Genomic DNA, 23030 nt, shown 5'->3' on the forward strand with positions numbered 1-23030 from the left:
GATGACGACCGAAGGAGGAGGAGAGTCCCCAGCGCTGAGGGAGCTCGGCGCTGGAGAAAGGCAAGTGATTTAACCCCTTCCTCCAACTTCAAACGAGTTTGTTTTCCTGGCACTATAGTGGTCCTTTAAGTATACGACCTCCCCCCTTCCCCTCCCTCCGGAGGCTCCAGGGTCATAGGGTATTCTATACTAGCTTTGGAACTACCCCTCAGTTTACTCCCCACCTAACTGGATCCATGTGCCAGGCTCACTATTTTTTCTCTAGCCCGAGTTTTATAATGTTGTTACCCCACATCCTGCCAGTCCTTCGCTTTCTTTAAAATTTGAAAAATTAGGTTCTATTTTTTTTTTTTAAATTGTATGATGACAAACATAATGTATTGATCTGCATATATGCTTTATCTGATGTAATACTGCTCATACTCTATTATGTGCATCTTCCTCAATAAAAAAAAAAAAATGCTTCAGGAAATCCATTGCTTTTCCTAGCTCATTGCAATTTAGAGATAATTTGCTTATTACTTAGGTTTTTCTAAACAAAGTATAAGACTACATTTTTCTACAGTTAAATTGCTTGCATAGTGGCCTATTTATCCACATCTGCAGCAGAGAATATACCCAGCTCACACAGCATTACCATACAATTTTTGCAAGCTGGGATCACTAACATATGATTTTCAATATCCATTGCAAGATCACATCCTACAGACAATTCTGACATAGTTGTGTTAGTAGTGAACCCAGTATGTTGCAGTTACCCGAGTGATTGACCTGCCTGGAGAAGTGTCCTCAAGCAGGGCTAACACAAACAGGGATGCAACAAGGAGGACTGGATGGTGGGTTATTAGAATAGTCTAATACAGACAGATCCTGAAAATGCTAGCAATAGAGTTAAAGCGGCACTCCAAGGAACCATGTCAACTTCATCTATCCAAATGGATTAACCCCAAAGTAGCAGAAAGCACGGTGTGCTGCCAAACATGGGCACCGCTGATTGGCTGAGAGCAGTCAGCTGATGCCCTCAGCCAACCAGTCACTTCCCATTGACAAAACTGGCCTGGAAATAAGCATATGTTTTCAAAGCCAGTTTTGAGAATGCGGAGTCACTTCCTGAAACTGAAATTTCTGGAGCCGGATGCCCCTGTGGGGGGAGTTGAGACAGGCGCTGGAAGCAACTTTGGGGTTAAGAGTAAGCCCTGGGGGCTCCTGGCATTATAACTTAATTTAGATTAAGTTGTTATGGTGCCTAAGCTGTCCCTCTAAGAGCAGGAGATAAGTACAATTATAAAGATTCTCAAAACACATTCCTATATAATTTATCACTATTATAAATTATATATTTAATGCCTTAGGAGCTGTTACATGTTAAAGTGAACTTGCCTTAAGAAGTGGACCCAGAACAGAAACCTGGGTGACTTTTTTTTTTCTAAACATGTTCTATTTTCTGCAGTCTATCTTTCATCAAATGTGCAATCCAAGATTAATTATTTTTACAGCTGTTTATGAAAACGTATACATATGCCAGCAGTAGTGCTAGCACAACATATACAGGTAGTCCTCTCTTTAAAACTTACCTATATAAACAGCTTGGACTACCAGTTCTTTAGGGGATTTGAAGGATACCCCACGTTATCTGGTCTGGATTCGAGGAATTCCCTGCTCTGGTGCGTTTGTCTATGCAAGGGTTAATTTCGCAAAACATAAATTTGAGTGATTCTTTGTGCTAGTGAGCTGGAATTCCCCCTAACAGACCTTTTCTCTAGCGCATGTGAGACTCCAGTACCTATTAGAGACTCCAGAAGTCTCATGGGGCTTAACCCCAAATCGTATATAAAAAAAAACAGATCTGGTCTGCATAATCTGTTTTGTTTTCTCACTGCTAGATATACACAGAAATGCAGAATAACCCTCCCCTCATACAAATAATACGAACAGCCCACAAACAAACATACACACAATCCGCACAAACGTAGCCCGCTAACAATCCACATACATGTACACAAACCCACATGCAGCACACCAAACAGCCCCCACACATACACACACAATGTGACACATCCATCCACACACACAATTCCACAAGCAGCCCCCATACACAGCCCACATTCATAAGTATCATACACGATACCATAAACTACTAATGAACATATACAATATAATAGCTCCTATATGCACAAATACAACAATACAAAGCAATCACAGTAAAAATACCACAAGCAGAATACGGCAGCATACACACCTCAATTTAAAAAAATAGGACCGGCATGCTACAGGACATCACACTCCTATATCGGCACAGTCCTGCTAAAAGGTTGCCTACCCCTGGTATAGATCATTCCCCTGCAATTTCACTGCTCAAATTCTCTGCCATTTAGGAGTTAAATCACTTTGTTTTTGTTTATGCAGCCCTAGCCACACCTCCCCTGGCTATGATTGACAGAGCCTGCATGAAAAAAAAAACTGGTTTCACTTTCAAACAGATGTAATTTACCTTAAATAATTGTATCTCAATCTCTAAATTGAACTTTCATCACATACAGGAGGCTCTTGCAGGGTCTAGCAAACTAAAAACATAGCAGGGGATAAGAAATTCTTAATTAAACAGAACATGAAATAAAGAAAGCCTAAATAGGGCTCTCTTTACAGGAAGTGTTTATGGAGGGCTGTGCATAAACAAAGGGATTTAACTCCTAAATGGCAGAGGATTGAGCAGTGAGGCTGCAGGGGCATGTTCTATACACCAAAATTGCTTCATTAAGCTAAAGTTGTTCAGGTGACTATAGTGTCCCTTTAATGAGTCCAAAAATTCAAGTTAGTGCTGTCATATAAACAGACTACTCTAGAACTCAAAACCTATATATAAATACATACTTGTGTGACATTTTAAATTTGAATAATTTTCCTTTTATTTACTGAAGTGAGAATTGTCAGGAATGCAGGGTGAATTTGAAATGCAATGCCAAAACAGTAGAAAAAAAACCTCCAAGTCAGCTATAATTTAAGTTCAGTTACATGGGCCTTAACCCCTTAAGGCACTGGCGTACATACTGCCCGGCCGCCCTGTGACCCAGTATGTACGCCAGTATGCCAGCCTCTTCTCCTGGGGGGCCCAGGAACTGGCCACCTCAGGGCACCCTTGAGGCTGGCAGTGGCTTCACTTTGCCGGCGGGATGGCAGGCCCGCGAGGGAGCATTCTCCCCTGAGCGCTCTCTGCCCAGCTCCCTCGTGCGCACCGCACTGATGCCGGAGCCGGAAGATGTCATTCCGGCTCCAGCATCAGTAAGCGGCGCGTGAGGGAGCTGGGCAGAGAGCGCTTAGGGGAGAATGCTCCCTCGCCGCCTGCAGGACCGGCTGCCGGGCAGCACCACTGGACCCCAGGGAATACCCTCAGGTAGGGAGGCTGGGGGATAAAAAAAAATTATATATATATATATGTGTGTGTGTCAGTGAGTGTCACTGTGTGTGTGTCTGCTAGTGAGTGCCTGCTAGTCAGTGAGTGCCTGCTAGTCAGTGAGTGTGTATGTTTTGTAAGTGAGTGTGTATGTTTTGTAAGTGAGTGTGTATGAGTGTGTCTCTGAGTGTGTGTGTGTGTTAGCGAGTGTGTGTATGTGTGGTTAAAACCCCTTCAGCACTTTCCTTTCTCCAGCGCTGGGCTCCCTTGGTGCTGGGGATCTCTCCGGCCCACAGCTCCGAATGCGCGGCAAGAGCCGTGCGCGCATTCAAACCGCCCATAGGAAAGCATTACTCAATGCTTTCTTATGGACGGCCAGCGGAATCGCCTCTAGCGGCTGTCAGTGAGACAGCTACTAGAGGCTGGATTAACCCTCAGTGAAACATAGCAGTTTCTCTGAAACTGCTATGTTTTCAGTTGCAGGGTTAAAACTAGAGGGGACCTGGCACCCAGACCACTTCATTGAGCTGAAGTGATCTGAGTGCCAATAGTGGTCCTTTAAGTGTATGTGTACCATAGCCCTGCGACCAGGTGCTCCCACCCTCCCCCTACAGAGGGGGGAGGGGGAATGGAAGGAGGGCCCACGGATCAAATTTCGCACAGGGCCCCATGGATTGTGTGTACGCCACTGCCTAAGGACAGAGGCAATTTTACAAGTTCTAATCAAAACTAAACCTGGAATTTGCGCTATACGTCTGTTCAACCATAATTTACCTCTTTCATATTAAGTGCAACAACAATTATTATGTTCATTAGGAGAAGCAGGGCTTTCCTTTCATTACAAATATTCATATATGAAACAATTTAATATGAATAAAATAAAAAAAAATTGAGAAATTAAGAAATTTCTTTTTTTTTCAAGTTCTGCATGACATTTTAACAGTGAATGTCATAATAATGTTAGCTTTTACTGCAATAAAATAATTTTTTGTTCATCGATGTCTTAAGAGTACAGCAGTACCCCCCAATGTACAGGTTTTATGGAGTTTGGTTAAAGGATCACTTATAGGGTCAGGAACACAAACATGTATTCCTGACCCTAAAGTGTTAAAACCACCATCTAGCTCCCCTGGGCCCCTCATGCCACCATAAATATAGCAACATCTTACTGTATTCAAGCCAGAAGCTGTAGATCTGCATGCCGTTTGCCTCAAAAAAAAAAAAAGAAGCAGTTGGCTGACATCAGCAGAAGTGGTAGCCTGATCCAATCACAGTGCTTCACAGGAGTGGCTGAGACTGACAAGGAGGCCCGCACAATTCAAACACAGCCCTGGCCAATCAGCATCTCCTCATAGAGGAGTGGCCAGTGAAGTTATCACTAAGCTGTAATGTAAACACTGCATTTTCTCTGAAAAGGTAATGATTCTACTCACCAGAACAAATGCAATAAGCTGTAGTTGTTCTGGTGACTCTAGTGTCCCTTTAAGTTACAGGGTTAAATATAGGGCTTTACCAGTTTACTTTGTTGCCTTTGAAATCATGTGGCTGCCCATGCATGAAATTTACAACCATCATGGCATGCCATCTGAAAAACTAGACAATCCAGAGTAATGGGGTATGTTAGTGTTCATTTCTTCCCCCCCCCCCCCCCCCAAAAAAAAAATAAACTGCCCTTTTACCAATTATTTCATCAGAATTATAAGTTTTAGTGTTCTAAAACACTCATATTTCTGTTCAATAATGTCTTACAAGTACAACAGCACCCCCCATGTACAGGTTTTTTATGGTGTTTTGAAAAGTTACAGGATCAACTAGAAAAGCTACAATTTCTGGGGAAATTGTGTGAAGTGTTCTTGCCTCCACCAGTAGTCTACAACTGGAGTGGGCGGAGTAAATATTTATTTATATAGCACATTTATTTGCAACGTTGTTGCCCAAAGTGCTTCACAGTTACATTAAAACATACATTTATAAAAACATTAGCAGGTGTACAAAAGGCCCTGTCTATGACATCACTTGCTGCTGCAGCCTGGCACAGGTCAGAGTATTTTGGCGGTTGCCATCTTCAAACGGTCGTATTTTAAAAACTATACATCCTACATCGAAGAGCTTTATATTGTGAGAATCACAAGACCCAGACCTACATCCTGATGTATAGTATGTCTCTGACGTATTAAAAATGAAGGCACGGTCACAGTTTAGAAATTGCCCTTCAAATGTGAGCTTTGCAGAGTGGAGTTTCAATGAATGTCAATGGACGGCGTGAGTTGCAAACAAATGGTCATATTGTGAAAACTTTCGGACTATGGCTTAGCCGTGGACATTTTTAGTGACAGCAGGGATAGCTGAACGTTTTCATATAAGATTTGTGTAGGTGGGCTTGAAAATGAGGGAGTGGTGGCAGTTTAGAAATCATGTCCTGATTTTTCAGCTTTTGCCAGCTCCCACTCTAGTTTTGAACATTTTGCCATTCATTCCTATGGGACCAATTTCGCCACAAGAACGACGATATTCCGTGAACCATTCAGCGAAAAGCTCCACAAAGTAATAGTACACCAATCGGGAACAATCTGCACGTTTCGGTATATTACTGTCTATGTAGTGTAAAAACTGTGGGAGGAGTTAGGGTGGTAAATTTGGCTATAATAAGAATAATAATATATATGTGAGTTAACAGTAAGTGGTCTTGCTATGCAAGAACACTTAAATATATGACTTGTCCATTTCCTTTTTTGCATATTGAAATTTGCCAGATTGGTAATGTTGCCTTTGGGACCGTATGGTAGCACAGGAATGAGAATTACCCCCATCATGGCATTCCATTTGAAAAAGTAGACAGCCCAGGGTATTTAAAATGGGGTATGTCCAGTCTTTTTTAGTAGCCACTTAGTCACAAACGCTAGCTAAAATTAGCGTTTATATTCATTTTTTGCATTGTTCATAGAAAAACTGCACTTCTACTGATATCTTTGATGTGGTGCATTTTGCAGTTTTGACACATTAATATTGGTGTTCAGCGAAGTCTTCATAGTACAACAGTACCCTCCATGTACAGGTTTTATGGTGGTTTTGAAAGTTACAGAATAAATAGAGGGCTTGCAATTTAAATTCTCTGGACTGTCTGCCTGGGTTGTCAGGCAGGTCCCTCAAATTGCAACTAAAAAAAAAAAATCACAATTATTTAAAAAGATTACATAAATATACATACAAACATTCACACGCACACACTTTCTATTTGGGGCATTACTAATCTATTTTTTTTTTATTTATTTTTTTAAACTTTTCCAGCCCAGGCAGTCCCCCTGCAGGCAGCTATTGGGACCATGTCATCGCTCTGTGAAACTCATTTTTTATTTCTCTTTGACTATGCGGACACTCACACAAAGTTCGGGGAATTCAGAAAAACAATTACTAGTTTGTTCACTAAATGTTGGAAATTCCGAGTGAATGCAAATTCAATTTCAGTCTTACCTGTTCCAGCCGTTACGTTCTAAATAATTTAGAAAGGCATTCCAAAGTCTATAGTATATACAGCCGTATATATTTTAATCCTTACCAAATTAATAATTTTTGTTTTAAATAAAGTATGACAGCAAAGTGATTACTCACTGTTTAATAAAATACTTGCTATAGAGCACATCAATTACACGTCTTCCTCAAGTCTGCAATCCAGCTAGCAGTAATGCATAACCTGCCTTTTAAGCAAAATATTAATCTCTAGTAATGTAGATTTCCATTTTGAGACAGATTATCCTGCTGGAAGATTAAAATTCTCTAAATGTAAGCTTGTTTGAGCTGGGTCCTCTTCAACCTATTGTTCCTGTAACATTTTGTAATCGTTAAATTTTACCACATAACAGGAGGCTTCATGTTTGCATAACTCTCTTTACTGAAAATCTCCAGCAGCAAAGACCATAAACAACCCGAGAATAGGAGGATGTTACACAAAAGGCCTATAAGACCATACCCTTCACCAAGTGCACAGGTCAGAGTAATTTGTTCTTCCTATACTTTATTGATTTCACTGTGTAATTTTAGCCTTATTTTGGTTACTTAGATTTATTTAGATTGATTCACTGCCTGTCTCCCCACTTCTGTCCTTCTATTGATTTTGTGCTTTATTAGTTTTTTTCTTTTCATCCTCCACTGTCTGCTCCCATCAGGTCTGTTTTAAGCTGTCCCTATTCTTCACAGTTTTCGCGTGTCGCGGTCGCCATTGCACTCTATTTGCTTTCTGAGGACACTGCCTTTGGGGGGCTGCTCTGGGTGGTGTGGGTTGGGGGAGACAGGTTCTCATTACTTGCTGTTTATTTGGCGAACCCGCGACCACAAAGGGGAGAGGGGGAGAGGGGAAGAGGGGAAGAGGGGGAGAGGGGGATATACCATTTTGACTCAACTGTGTCATACATTTGCCCATACTGATGAACAGCCATGCAGGAAACCATTTAAAAGCTTGTAACCAGCTAGGATAACATAAGCTACTAACGTGTAATATTACCTTGTATCATACATATGTTAAGGAATTTCATTAGTTACCACAAGCCTGTTCATACCGCTATAGAAAAGCTATCTTATAATCTACAGTATGCCTATAGCATGACGTAAGCTCGTTTATAATTATAAAATTAGTGCACTGTACTACAATACCCTAATGCTTTCTATGTCAATCACTCTCTGTTTTGAATGTGCATGCGGATTGCCTTTGGGGTACCACGTGCCTGATTGTTATCACCATATGCACTGCAAAAATAAAGAATTCAAAAAAAAAAAAAGTGTAGGTACACTAAAACCTGATGGGGGTGTTCGTTAATGAAGACCAGCAATAGGCAGAAATTTTAAATAATCTTTCTCCTCTGTAAGGAAGAACCTAAGGCAATAGAATGCTTGCTACAAAAAACTTGCAGAAAAATAGTAATTGGCTAACTCAAGACAAGGTGCTGCAGCAATAAAATAAAGTTAATATAAACAAAGCTCCAGTGCCTGACGGTATTCATCCACCAGTACTTAAGGAACTGGTGGAAATAAGTGAACCTCTGGTTTTAATATGTCAAGATTCTTTTCTTTCAGGAATTGTTCTGGAGGATTGGAGGAAGGCAAGTGTGGTACCTACATTCAAAATCCTTGCCTGGAAAGTATAGACCTGTGAGCTTAACTTCTGTGTCTGGGAAAATATTTGATAGGTTAAGGGATAACATTCAAGAATTTCTTGAGAACAACGTGGTTATCACCAAAAATAAGCATTGCTTTATGAAGCAATGGTCATGTCAAACTAACATGATTGCATTCTACAAAGAAGTAGAAGTATAGATAAGGGTGTTGGCAGCAGATGTCATCTATTTGGATTGTGCCAAGGTGTTTGATACAATTCCACACAATAGATTAGTGTTCAAACTCAAAGAATTTGGTCTAGATGAAAATTCTTGTTCTTGGGTAGAACATTGGCTTAAAAAAAGAGTACAAAGAGTTGTCATTAATGGTAAATTTTCGATTTGGACAGAGGTGGCAAGTGGTGTCCCTGAGGACTCTGTTCTGGGACCCCTTCTATTTAACATGTTTATAAATGATCTTTAAAAAAGCACTGAAAAGTAATACAATGTGAGCAAGATATTATTTTGCTGCAGAGGGATTTGGAGTAAAAAATGCAAAGTTTTGCACTTTGGCATAAAGAAAGCACAAGCAACTTATACCCTTAATGGAAGCAAATTAGGGATGACAACACATGAGAAGGACTTGGGAATTGTTATAGACACCAAACTATGCAACAATGTGCCATGTCAATCACCAATGGCTAAGGCCAATAAGTTATTGTAATGCATGCAAACGGGCATTAATTCGAGGGATGAGAATATAATTTGCCTCTTTAGAATTCACTGGTAAGATCACATCTTGAGTATGCTGTGCAATTTTGGGCACCTGTTCTAAAGAAGCATATTATGGTACTAGAAAAATTAATACAAAGAATGGAACATTTTAGTTATGAAGAAAGGTTAACAAATGTAAACCTCTTTAGTTTGGAAAAACGTTTTCATATTCCTCTGAGGCTACATTATACAAATATATCTGGGGCCAATATAAACCATTGTGTGGAAATCTATTTACAAACCGGTCTTTACATAAGACACAAGGCCATGCGATTAGACTGGAAGAAAGAAGATTTCGTCTAAGGCAAAGGAACGTTTTTTTTTACAATAAGAACAATAAGGAGGTGGAATTCTCTACCTATAGAAGTGGTTTTATCAGAGTCCGTACAGATGTTTAAAAAACAACTAGATTCATACTTGCAAAAACAGAATAGTAAACAATATAATTTTTCAGCTGTAGGGTAATAGATTCTTGATCCTAGGATAAATCTGACTGCCATTCTGGGGTCAAAAGGAAATGTTTCTCCTAGTTTGTTGCAAAATTGGAAGTGCTTCAAACTGGGTTTCTTTTGCCTTCTTTTGGATCAACAGCAAAAAAACAAATGTGAGGAAGGCTGAACTTGATGGACACGTGTCTCTTTTCAGCCTATGTAACAAGTAGACATACAGACACACACACACACACACACACAGATATACAATTACACAAACTGACAAACATACAGACACAGACACACACTGACTGACATACAGACACACACTAAAAAACACAGTTATACAGACACACACATATCAAAATACAGGCATAACCCACTTTTAAGTGCAGAATGGGACCAGAGCATGTATGTAAAACGAAAATGTACTTAAAGTGAAGCAATACCTTTTTTCACTTCCCAATGCATGTACTGCATTGCAATAGTAATTTACAGGCATAACTGAAACTGCAACTGCATATTCCCAGTGATTTTATTTCCAGTTATTTATTTAGTGATTTCCAGTGGGCTTTTATTCAGTTAAAACAAACCGTAAAAAGAAAAATCTCATTCCAGATTGTACCATTTACTGTTTTACTCATGTGATAACCTTAAACTGGGAGGAAAAGTAAAATAAACCTGCCCATTGGGCCATTTTCTGTCAATACAGTGCCAATTTGGATTTGTTAGCAGCTTATTCGCACACTTTGTTTAGAAACAAGCTTGGAGTGCCTGGACTACTTTCTACAATTATACTTATACGTGGTCTCTGTGGTACTGTGACCAATCCAGCACCACCCTGAGATTCCATAGCGAAGGGATGAGTGCAGTTCCTCTATCTACAATAGTTATAGAAAATGTCAGGGTAAACCCGTTCACTGGATGGCAGCCGATTGCAGAATATGGACAATGTAGGGGCAGAAAAACAAATATATATGATCAGCTAGGAGTAGACATTATAAATTTTAGATAATTAACCTGTGCCATGTCAGAAGGTGTGAAAAGTTCTTGCTCCAAAGACACTGAACTGAGCTGCTTCGGGTGAGAATAGAACCTTCCATTTCCTGTTCACTCGCGGACAGAAGAGCCGAGGGAATGTCTGTACTCGCGAGTGTACTTAAAGTGAGTGTATGTACAGCGGAGTATGCCTGTATACACTTTTATAGCCACCCTCCAGTTTCCTATCTTTTGGGTGCTGAAGGGTAGCTTCCTGAATGTCCAGTGTGCAGGCTTAGAATGTTGGGAGTTAAGGGCTGGCTCTTGTAGACTGCACCCATCCTCTCCTGCCTTCTCTCTACTCCCTCCGTGCAGCTCCTGTTTCTCCAAGCCTGGTCCCTTCCTCCGAGCCTAAACCCTCTCCTGTGTGGCTCCAGTCTCTGGGAGGAAGTGACTTGCAGCATTTACTTCCTCCCAGGCTGCCGATAAGCAAGGGGCCCGGTCGCGCTGTTAAATCGCCACAGCGCTCGACCGGGCAGCTGCTGACAAAGTGCAGACCACCAGATGGGCCTCCATACCGTGCGGGCCACACAGAATGCTTTGGCAGGCCACTCTATGTTGTGCAGTCCTTGACTAGACATTTATCAGCCTTACAATATGTTTAAACTGTAATTAACTATATCTGAGGCATTTCTAAGCTGATTTGAGTTTACTTCAGACACAAGAAGCAAAGCAGAGAAAATGATTCAGAATTTGTGCCAAGATTTATGCACATTAAGGATATGGTGGTAAGTGGGCAAGCCACTTGAATTAAGCTTCTAAAAAAATGTACATCATGTAATTGACATTTTGACAAACACTACAGCCCTTGACTGTAGTTCTGAAGCAGTAAATAGCTATGAAAAACAATATATCATGGTTACTTGCCTCCTGTGGAAGTTCAAGTTTAGAACGGTCTGTCCCTTCTTTAGACTGAAGACCCATCAGGTATGGAACTGGTGCATCAAGGAAATGAAGGAGGGAGGCGGGTAAAATTGGAACATACACATGCTGCCATTGAAATGGGAAAAGCAAAGAAGTGATGCCTTCTGCCACAGTCATCAGACGCTGGTAATCTAGACAAGAATCACAAAATTAGACATTTAAACAGCAACTATTTGACTAAAAGAAGTGAAGTCTCTATTGGACCCTTTAAAAAAAAAAAAAAAAAAAAAAACATTGTATAGCTGATTTATAGAGACACTGTAATCATCAAACTTTAGCTTAATGAAGCAGTCTTTGTGTATAGATCATGCCTCTGAAATTTCACTGCTCAATTGTAAATAGTATTTGACTCTTTACAGGAAGTATTTAGGAAGGCTGTGTAAGTCACATGCAGCGAGCTACATAAACAGTCATGTAACTCCTGAATGGCAGAGAGAATTGAACAATGAGACTGCAGGGGCATACCCCAAAACTGCTACAATAAGTAAAAATTGTTTTGGTGACTGCGGTATCCCTTTAAATATAAGCACTGCCCAGCAAGATTTATCATGATTTTGAGTTTTAAGAATATCTCATCCTGTCCATGTCCATTTTAACACTTCTTGTATTTAGATTATTGTTCTGTGAATATTTTGTGTTTACTTATAAAAGCCATGTAATTGTTAAAACTTACTAGGTAACTTGACTAATCACAGCCATAAACCAGTAAGCAGGGGAAGGCAACTAGCCATTTAAAAACAAAACCAATAAACAAATCAGCTTTACATCTTGTTTACAGCTCATCAGTGATCCTTGTAGCTAAAAAAGAAAAAAACATACACTACATCATGGTGTTCTCTGTCTCATGAGAGATGCTTTAGGTACACTGAGAGACAAGGACATTAAGTCAGGGCTCGACAAATCCCAGGCGCCAGATCGCCACGGGGACTAGAAAATTCGCCCTGGCGTCTGGGATTTGCCAGCACTCTAGTTTTGGGAGGGAGCTTTCCATCATGGAGAATATTGGAGGCGGCCGTCTGCGGGTACATAGAGGTGGGCGGCCGGCCGTCTGCGGGTACATAGAGGTGGGCGGCCGGCCGCCCGGGGGTACATGAGTTGGGCGGCCGCCTCCTCCATGCATGGAGGAGGCGCCCGCGAGGAAGTAGTACTCTGCCTGCAGCGCCTCTCTGCTCCCTCGCGCTGTCTAATGATGTCGGGAGCCGGGATAGGATATGCCGACCCAGGCATCATTATAGAGTGCGAGGGAGCTCCTTCGCACACAGGAAGAGCACAGCTCTTGCCCCCCTCCGATCGCATGAGGAAGGTGTTTTTACTCACCTTTCTTCCCACACCGTGCCAGTTTCGCCCGGCTGAGATGATCAATCTTTATGATCTCAGCTAAGGCGGTGCTTTCCCATAGAAAAACATTTGGAGGATTTTGTGCATGCGCAGCAAATGTACCAATCTGCATCTCCTTATAGAGATGCATTACATTAATCAATCTCTATGAGGAACATTCAGCGCCTCCATGCAGAGCTTGGAGACACTGAACCTGGGTGCTGCAGGTGGTGCAGCAGTGACCCAGGACTCTCTAGTGGCCATCTAAGTGATTGTCACTAGAGGTGTTACTAAGCAGCAATGTAAACTGCCTTTTCACGGAAAAGGCAGGGTTTACACTGAAACGCCTGCAGGGACAGGCTATTGACACCAGAACAACTACATCAAGCTGTAGCGGTTCTGGTGACTATAATGTCCCTTTAAGAATTGCACTCGCTCATTGAAAATTACTGGCTCCTAACTTTAGCTGGCCCCTATATTCCAAACAAATTTGTCAAGCCCAGCATTAAATCATTTGCAAAACCACTTCAAGCTCAAACAAGTTCGATGAGGCAAAGAGAAGACAACAGCCAGATATACCTAGGACAGCAGTGAATAGGTTTATATTAACATTGTAAACATTTAATCATCATCATCATGACGCAAACTGCATAAATGCAAATAGTCATATTTCAGTGTCTATGAAACATGACAATGTTATGATAAATTATATATTATGACGCTGCCACCTAAAACCCTATTTAAATAATTGATTTTGGCAACATAAGTGAAATCTAAATCATATATTGTGTTCTGTCACCAATGTTTACACAGAACACTGACACATTTTCCTCATGCAATACTGCTTTCTATAGCACCTCTACTAAACTGAAAGGCCATAAATCACGCTACACTTTTTTTTAATAAATAAAAACAAGCATTTTTTTTTTTTTAATTCTACCAAAAAGAGTTGGAACTAATTCAGATATATGCCAAGTACAATTTGAAACCCATCACCTCAATGAAGTATCAGCAAAATAGAAACAAAGTACATTTCACTCAATAGCATTTTCATTTGCAAAGCAGATATCCTAGCATTTGTGTATGCAGATGATGTAATTATGTGTCCTCCGACACACTTGGTATGGATGGCCCTGATATGTTCACAGAATTTCTCAGAGGATAACAGAGGTTCATATTAGTGCAAGGAATTCTACAAGCGCTAGATCCACCCTCATGTCATGAGTCCAACCTATTCAATTTTAACTACCATGCAAGTTGTGCAAGGAATTATAAATGCTGGATGGGCAATTTAACAGTATCCTGAGGACACAAATAAGAAGTAGCAAAAATAAGTTTTGTGCATTGCATGGAGAAACAAGAGGAATGTTTGGAATCCAGCCTATAAAAGTGTGATTCCAACTCCAGACATTTTTCTACTACCGTCCTACATTTTATCACATATAGGTCGGTAGAAAGAAGATATGTAAATGCTTCTAAGCAAATCCATTATGAACGGAAATGGAACAAGCATTTCCAGGGTTAAAGGAGAATAAATCTCCCTAATTACGAAAGAGTACAGCCTGGTCTAAATTTAGATTCACAGTATTCCCTTAAGTATGAATAAGATATGAGGTTAGCAAGTTGTTACTTATATGTAGGCCAGGACTTGTCACCATGCTTCAAGGACCACTCTAGGCACACAGACCACTTCAGCTTAATGAAGTGGTCTGGGTGCCAGGTCCTTCTAGGGTTAACCCATTTTTTCATAAACATAGCAGTTTCAGAGAAACTGCTATGTTTGTGAATGGGTTAAGCCTCCCCCTATTTCCTCTAGTGGCTGTCTCATTGACAGCCGCTAGAGGCGCTTGCGTGATTCTCACTGTGAAAATCACAGTGAGAGCACGCAAGCGTCCATAGGAAAGCATTCTGAATGCTTTCCTATGTGACCGGCTGAATGCGCGCGCAGCTCTTGCCGCGCGTGCGCATTCAGCCAACGGGGAGAAGAAGAGGAGGATCGGAGGAGGAGAGCTCTCCGCCCACCGCTGGAAAAAGGTAAGTTTTAAACACTTTCCCCTTTCCAGAGCCCGGCGGGAGGGGGTCCCTGAGGGAGGGGGCACCCTCAGGGCACTCTAGTGCCAGGAAAACGAGTATGTTTTCCTGGCACTAGAGTGGTCCTTTAAGAGACACATACAGTGGGACCTCTGTTTATGAATTTAATGCGTTCTCTGGGACATTTCTTATTGCGAAAAATTTGTAAACTGAAACATGGTTTCCCATAGGAATGCATTGGAACCCAATTAATCCATTCTGGAGGTTCAGAAAAAAGTCAAAATGAGCTGGCATGGAAACTAACCCACAATGCAAAACACACAGTAAAAGGCATGAAAACAACGAAGCTCAGCTCCCTACCTTTCCACAGCTTGAGAAATGCACCAAAAAGTCCCAAAACAACTGCAAACTATTTCCAGAATGGCTCCAAAACTCGATGCAACACCACCACACTCGACGCCACGTGCTACCCACAGGCTCCAGCATGCTGGGGGCAGTGCTAAAAACCTCCAAGGTGCAATGCATCCTGGGGAAGCTTGCTTTGTATTGCGAAAAAAAATTGTACACCGAGGCATTATTTTCAATGGATTTTCATTTGTAAACCAAAAATTATGTTAACCGAGGCGTTTATAAACCGAGGTCCCACTGTACTTCAGAACCAGTATTATTTGTTAATTTGGTTTTATTATAAGACTGGTGAGGTAGTTCTATTGGCCAACTCAAAATCTGTTATACTTTAGGGGATGCATTTCTACCCCTTCCAGGACTAACTCAGCCTTTTATCATTTAGTGAAAAAAAAAAAAACCACACACACAAATATATGCAATCCAAGGGGGTGGAGCCATGACTGCCGAGCCAAGAGGATGATTGCTGAGCGGGCTCCCGACAATTAGACTTATCTTCTCGGTATAACTAATCCTCTACCAACAAATAACCCGAACCCGAAGAGCCGAAACTTGAAAGGCTTGGTGATGGGAAAGCGAAGGTGCAGATTCACGGCCTACTAACACCTGGGCCGGGGAGAGGTGGTCACTCTCTCCACTCTGTAGTTCCTCGTGGAGACTCATCTCAATCCTACCACCTTTCCTCCGGTCCAGCGGGATTATCCCGGTCATCACTGGGCCCCTAAGCATAACTTCTTGTCCCACGCAGGACTGATCTTACCAGCTGAGGAAGCGTACCAGTTTTTTACAAAATGGCAGGGGTACATTTGCATGGGCTGTGGAGCCTAACTGAGCAAGATCATGCCAGCCACATCTTGCTAGGGTTGGATGCAATCTTTGCTCGCTTCTGGGCCCAACTGGAGGAGCGGTTGGCAGCACCATACCTACTATCGCACAGGAGAGACCTAAAGAGCTGGGAACCAGGGACATAAAAATACCTTGCTGCCTCCAGCCTCCGTACTCAACCGCCCTCCAGGGCTGAAGGCCAAACAGGTCCAGCCCTTACTACACCATCCATCTAAGTGGAAGACCGCTCAAACCGTCTGGTCCCGACAAATTCCCAGCAAGTAATCATGGCTCGACTACCAGCAGCATTACCTTACCACCCTAGAGGGGAACACTGGAGAATGAGGTGGAGGGAGAGGGGGACTCCTCGGCGTGCAGCCACGTGCATTCCTGTGCCGACTAACACCGGCCTGCCTCGACTGAAGACCGTCCTGTGTAATACCTTAGTGCATCAACCACATAGGCTGAAGTATGTTTGCCATCCTCTGCGACAGATATCCAGGTTCTTTGGCCCTCTCCCGACAGGGAAGGCCTCGGACTCGCCGAGTAAGTGAGCCAGTGGCTCAGAGATGCCGGTCTCTGCTCAGCTCTGGTGCTGGATCATGGCCCTACCTCGCTCCACCTGTAACCTATAACTAATAAGGTCTACCAGTCTGATACACTTTTCATGCTTTGAGTAATACTAAGAGACTAGACATTTTACTTTAACATACTATATTACAAAAATTGCAGCTACTCTGAATGCTAGGTCACTGTTCTTTAAAAGCAGTTTAACTAAACTATGATTGAGGAGATAGCTTATCAAGCTTGTTGTCATCGCTTGCACAACTTACATTTTATTTACTAAAAATCTCTAAACTCTCTAGGAATATATTTTATGATACGACTGCACTTCATGTATTTATTCTGTATTGTGTTGAATTTTTACTGCCTCAGTAAAAGAAAGATTGACATTAGAAAATATATGCATTTCACACACTCCCATGGGTACACACATATAACAATACACACTGTCCGGCACATTCACTCAATACACACTGTACGGCATACTAAACACACACAGCTACACATATACATTGAAGGGAGGCAGATGTGGTTCCTATATTCAAAAAGGGTTTAGCACTCTTGATGACCCACATGTTTGGTGGGCACAAGAGGGGGAAAAAAATACTAATCAAAAACCCGGAAGCAGAAAGAGATTGGGGCTAACCTAAAGTCATCTAATACTCTAACAGTGATGTACATAATTGCTCGAACCGGTAAGCTTATTTTCTGTACCTACTAAGACACAAGAAGAATAAGAGAAGTGAGCAGCTTCTGCAAAAGCCATAATGTCATGCCATTGTGTTTCATGAAGTACAAAAACAAAAAATAAAGGGTTCAGAATTTTTGTCTGGAAATTATAGACCTGTGAGCTTAACTTCTGTGGCTGGGAAAGTATTTGAAGGGTTCTAAAGGGATAGTTTTCAGGAATTCATTGCCCTGATCATAGCAACCTTACACAGTCTTTTCTTAACACGAGAGGTTTAAGTACCCCTGGTAAACAACACATGGCATTATCTGAATTCCATTAAAGGCGGAGGCAATATTGTCCAAGAAACCCACTTTCACAAAGATACAGCACCAAACTTCAAGAATAGACCCTACCCTCAAAGATACTTCAGCAACTACTGTATATCTTAATCCTGTTGTGTGACGATTCTTTATTAAATCAACCTGCCTTTTACATAAAAAGACAATACCACAGATGATAATGGCAGATATCTGTTTGTAAAGAGCCTCATTGGTAACGCTATGATGACCTTTGCAAAACTCTAGCTTCCCAACAGTGCTATGGGCTCCGTAGAATCCTTTGCAAACTAGTACACTTCACTGAAGGCCACCTAATCTTAGGAGGGGATTTTAACAGAACACTAGACAGCAACCTAGATACATCCTCCACTACATTTGCCCTTTAAGACTATGTCCCCAGGCCTTTAAAATCCTTTGTGCATGGCTTTCTCCCACTTGGTTTAGTAAATGGGCTTACTGAACCAAGTACCACACAGGCGGATCACCCAAAAGTGGAAGTGTGCAGGCAATTTACCTCCCAGGCTGGTAGCCAGCTGTAGGTAAATTGCCGACCACTGAGGGGCTGCCGTTTGTACAAACGAACACGTGGCGGCGGCCATCTTTAATCAGGCAAACGCGGTCAGCGGTGTGTGCAGCCACGTTCATGGAACTGAAATCGGCTACACATTTAGCCGAACATCGCTGACCCTTTCCTTCTCCTCCACTGAGTTTTCAGCCCCAGAGTCCCGTTAGGCTATTTGAACACACAGCTATACTAAGCTATTTGCACGAATGGCCCCGTTCGTGCATTTGAATGGGACTTAGCCATTTTTCAGTGTGAAATTGACTGACCGCACAGCCCAAATCTATGCAACTGTTTTGGGAAAATGTGCTTGCGGTCGGTCACAAAGGACTTCCGTCTAACTTTTTATCTACTGGAGGGATTTGTATGATTTTTGAGTATGTTTAGATTTCAAGTATGCTAATTCTGAAAAACTGCAATTTTACTCACCGTAAATTCCTTTTTCCTTAATATGGTGGCAGTACAATAGGGATGTACTCTTCCCTTAGGGCAAGCATCTGAAAGAAATAATGAATTAACATAAAAAGTTCCTCCCCTTACCAGGTATAAGAGACCCTGCAGCCTTAGGACCTCAGTACGTATCAAGAAAACCACAGTGGAACCACAAAAACCTCAGAAAACTTTTTATTAATTAGATAAAGGGAGGGTGTGCTGTACTGCCACCATATTAAGGAAAAAGGAATTTACGGTGAGTAAGATTGCAGTTTTTCCTGGCATATGGTGGCAGTACAATAGGGATATATCGAGATCCCAGAGTAAGGGCGGGAATTTAGGCCATAACAGCTTGTAACACCCTGTGCCCGAAATCAGCGTCAGAATACGTCTAGCCTGTAATGTTTCACAAAGGTGTTGAAAGAAGACCAGGAAGCCGCTTTACATATCTCTTCCGGAGATGCACATGCTTTTTCGGCCCAAGACGTAGCCATGGCTCTAGTGGAATGTGCTTTCAAGGAAGCAGGTATAGGAAGGTTTGATGAAGAATAAGCCAACTTTATAACCTCTACCAGCCATCTTGCCAAAGTGGCTTTGGATGCCACTTGACCTTTGAATTTTCCCAAAAAATTTACGAAAAGATGATCCGTCTTCCTATATGCAGAGGAGCGTTCCAAGTAGATTTTAAGCGACCTCCCTACATCCAGTAGGTTCCAATCAAACTCCCAATCAGGCTTAGCCGGTCCAATGAAGGAAGGTAGACAAAGAGGTTGGTTGATAACTTTGGAGGAGATGACTTTAGGAAGAAAGGAAGGTTTAGGGAACATAACCACTTTAAAACTTAGTAAAGTCAGGCGAGGAGGACAGTGCCTGTAGTTCCCCAACTCTCTTAGCTGAAGTAATTGCTACCAAAAACACGGATTTTAGGGACACATTGTTCAAAGAGGCCTTTTCTAAAGGCTCAAATGGCTGAGAACACAGACATTTTAAAACTAAGGACAAATCCCAAGAGGGAAACCGGATTTTAATAGGAGGCTCTAAAAGCCTAACTGTTTAAAAAAAAAAAACTCCTAATGAGAGGATTAGAAGCCGAATTTTTCACCAAAAAATTACTTGAAGCAGAAACTTGGACCTTGAGGGTAGAAAGACTAAAACCCTGTTCAAGACCATCTTGCAAAAAATGAAGGATTGTGTCAGCAGACAGATGGGATCTAATGCAATCTTTAGCAATGCACCAGTGAAGAAATCTTGTCCATATCTTCAAGTACAGTATATAGAAGAGGTCAAGCTCTTGGTGGAATTTAAAAGCAATTGAAACCTCTCTTTCGTAATACCCTTATGATGCAGAATCAGCCTTGCAGCAGCCAAGCTGTCAATTTGAACATCTTCAACACTCCCACTGGGACCTCAGCGTTTTCCAGGAAGAGTCCAGTACTCTAAAGTCCTATTCTTCAAAACCAAGAACCAGCTGCGATTTGGCCAGCACGGCAGTACGGCCAGGAGACGTGTCTGATCTGATGCCACTTTTTGGAGAATTCTCGGGATTAAGCTTTCCCGGGGGAAAGATGTACGCAAGGGGAAATTCCCACCGGATTGAAACGACCATCTATTACCAGAGGCCTGTCCATCTTGAAGAGGGAGGCAAACTAACTCACTTTTGCATTAGATCTTCTTGTCATAAGGTCTATAACTGGAAGACCGAATCTCTCCACCAGCTGAGCAAAAACTACTTGATTGAGAGACCACTCGTTCTGGGACCATTTTGATCTGCTCAAATCTTCTGCAACCACGTTGTCTACACCACAAATGTGAACTATTGAAATGTCGCCCAGATGGTACTGAGCCCAAGACATAATCCGTGAGCAAAGGAGATACAATTTTTTTACTTTTGTACCGCCTTGTTTGTTCAGGTAGGACACAGTAGTCTGATTGTCCGACTGGATCTTTACAGCTTTCCCCAAAATGAAAACTTTGAACTGTTGAAGGGTAGTGATGTCCCGAACAGTTCGCCAGGAACCGTTCGCGGTCGCAAACATGCGCGATGTTCGGTCCGCCCCCTATTCGTCATCATTGAGTAAACTTTGACCCTGTACCTCACAGTCAGCAGACACATTCCAGCCAATCAGCAGCAGACCCTCCCTCCCACCTCCATGACAAATAGGGGGCGGACTGAACATTGCGCGTGTTCGCGACCACGAACACGCTATGTTCGCCGGCGAACGGTTCCCGACGAACTGTTCGGGACATCACTATTGAAGGGCGTAGAAGACTGCTAGCATTTCTCTGAAATTTGAAGATTCCTTTGTTTCGTCTTTTGACCAAACACCCTGTCTTAAGTGATATCCTAGGTGAGCTCCCCAACCTGTGTTTGAAGCGTCTGTCGAAATTACTACCCAAGATTGTAGACGAAAGGACCGGCCTTTTGTAAGGATTTTTTCCTCCAGCCACCAAGAGATTCTCTCTTTTGTATGATCTGATATACACATGATTGCATCCAAGTCTTCTTCCTTTTTTGACCACCTCACAAGGATTTCCCATTGTAAGGGCCTTGATTCCGCTCTGGCCAATTTTACTGCTGGAATCGTAGAGGTCAGATGACCCAAAACCTGCATGGCTTTTCTTATGGAACATTCCGATACTTGAAGTAGTTTCGTTATCAAATTTTTTATCTTTTTCTTCTTCTTGCTTGAAAGATGAATTCACAGAGTGTCTGACTTGATCAAAACCATAAAAACAGGATGGACTTGGAAGGGTGTGACTTTTCTAGATTTATAATCCAACCATGTTCTTCCAGGACTTTTAGAGTGTAGGTCACATCTGAGTTCAGCGTGGTTCTTGAATCTGCTTTTATCCACCAGTCGTCCAGATAGGGCACGATTGTGATACCTTGTAGCCTTAAGAGTGCTGTGATAGGCGTGAGGATCTTTGTAAAAATCCTGGGTGCCGAGGCTAGCCCGAACGGGAGAGCTTTGAACTGGAAATGATGGATGCTTTTCCCTTTCTTTATAGCAAACCTGAGGTATCTTCTTGAGTTCACATCCATAGGAACATGCAGATAGGCATCCTTCAGATCCAAGGTGGCCATAAAATCTCCTTTTCGAAGGATATGTGTGACAGACTCTATAGTCTCCATTCTGAAATGTTGATAAGGAACGAGTTTGTTTAGGGATTTTAAATCTAAGATTGGGCGAAAAGACAAGTCTGGATTTGGAACAAGGAACAAACGGGAGTGTACCCCTTGATAAACTTGGGAATTTGGAACCTTTTCTATAACACCCTTTCTTAAAATGGAAACAGTGGCGGAAAAAAGGGCTTGGTTTTTTAATTTTGACCGGTAGGAGGAGACAAGGAAAGTTGACCTTGGAGTATCCAAGAAATCTATTCGGTAACGTTTTTGGACTAGATTCAAAACCCATGGATTAGTAGTCGTCTCTCTCCATTTGTGAACAAAATTCTGCAACCTTCCGCCCACTCTGATGGCGTCAGAAACGTTTGTTTCTGTCAGTTTTATCTTTTTGTGTGTCAAACTTCGGATTTTTCCTTTGTCGACGAAAACCCCTGGGTTTGTCTTGAAAACCCCTCCGATGTCTTAATTGGAAATTTCTGTACCTGGACTTCCAGGAATACTTTCTGTCTTGAGGCAAGGCCTTTTTAGTGTCCGACATCTGTCGGACTAACTCTTCTAGGGGAGAACCAAACAACTTTTTTTCTCCAAGGGAAGTTCACATAATGCAGATTTTGAAGCAGTGTCTGCTGCCCAGGCCTTAATCCACAGTGCCCTTCGGGTTACTGACGACAAACCCATGACACGAGCTGATAGTTTAATCACCTCCGTAACAATATCCATAAGGTACTCATTGGACAACCTCAAATTTTGGAATAGGAGGGACAGGCCTTTGTCCTGGGTATCACCCAGACATTCTTCCAAGGTATTCAACCAAAGATTCTGAGCTCTCGCCACTGAAGCCCCGGCTAATGCAGCTTTAAGCCTGAAAACCTGCTGCCTGATAGGCCCTTCTGCTGGAAGTTTCAGCTCTCTTATCCATAGGGTCTTTCAGACCCGAAATTTCCCCAATAGGCAAGGTAGTTTTTTTAGACAATTGAGCAACTTGTACATCAACTACCGGTAAATCTTCCAATTTATCTTCCTCCTGTATTTTAACAATACTTTTAAAATGACTGGAGATAAAGGCCATTTTATCTGGGTTCTTCCATTCCCTGGAAATTAAATCCAGCATATT

The 23030-nt window shown here is 42.0% G+C and overlaps 1 protein-coding gene across 4 annotated transcripts in view; it reads right to left on the reverse strand.

The window, feature by feature from the left end:
* Positions 1–23030, reverse strand: part of DENND5B (DENN domain containing 5B) — a 135798-nt gene that overhangs the window by 58440 nt on the left and 54328 nt on the right. For all 4 annotated transcript variants that reach the window (XM_063447612.1, XM_063447610.1, XM_063447611.1 and 1 more), the window contains one exon: positions 11589–11776. In XM_063447612.1, the coding sequence (XP_063303682.1) occupies positions 11589–11776 (188 nt within the window). The remainder of the gene's footprint in view (positions 1–11588; positions 11777–23030) is intronic.

The sequence above is a fragment of the Pelobates fuscus genome, chromosome 3 (genome assembly GCF_036172605.1).
Source record: "Pelobates fuscus isolate aPelFus1 chromosome 3, aPelFus1.pri, whole genome shotgun sequence".
NCBI lineage: Eukaryota > Metazoa > Chordata > Amphibia > Anura > Pelobatidae > Pelobates > Pelobates fuscus.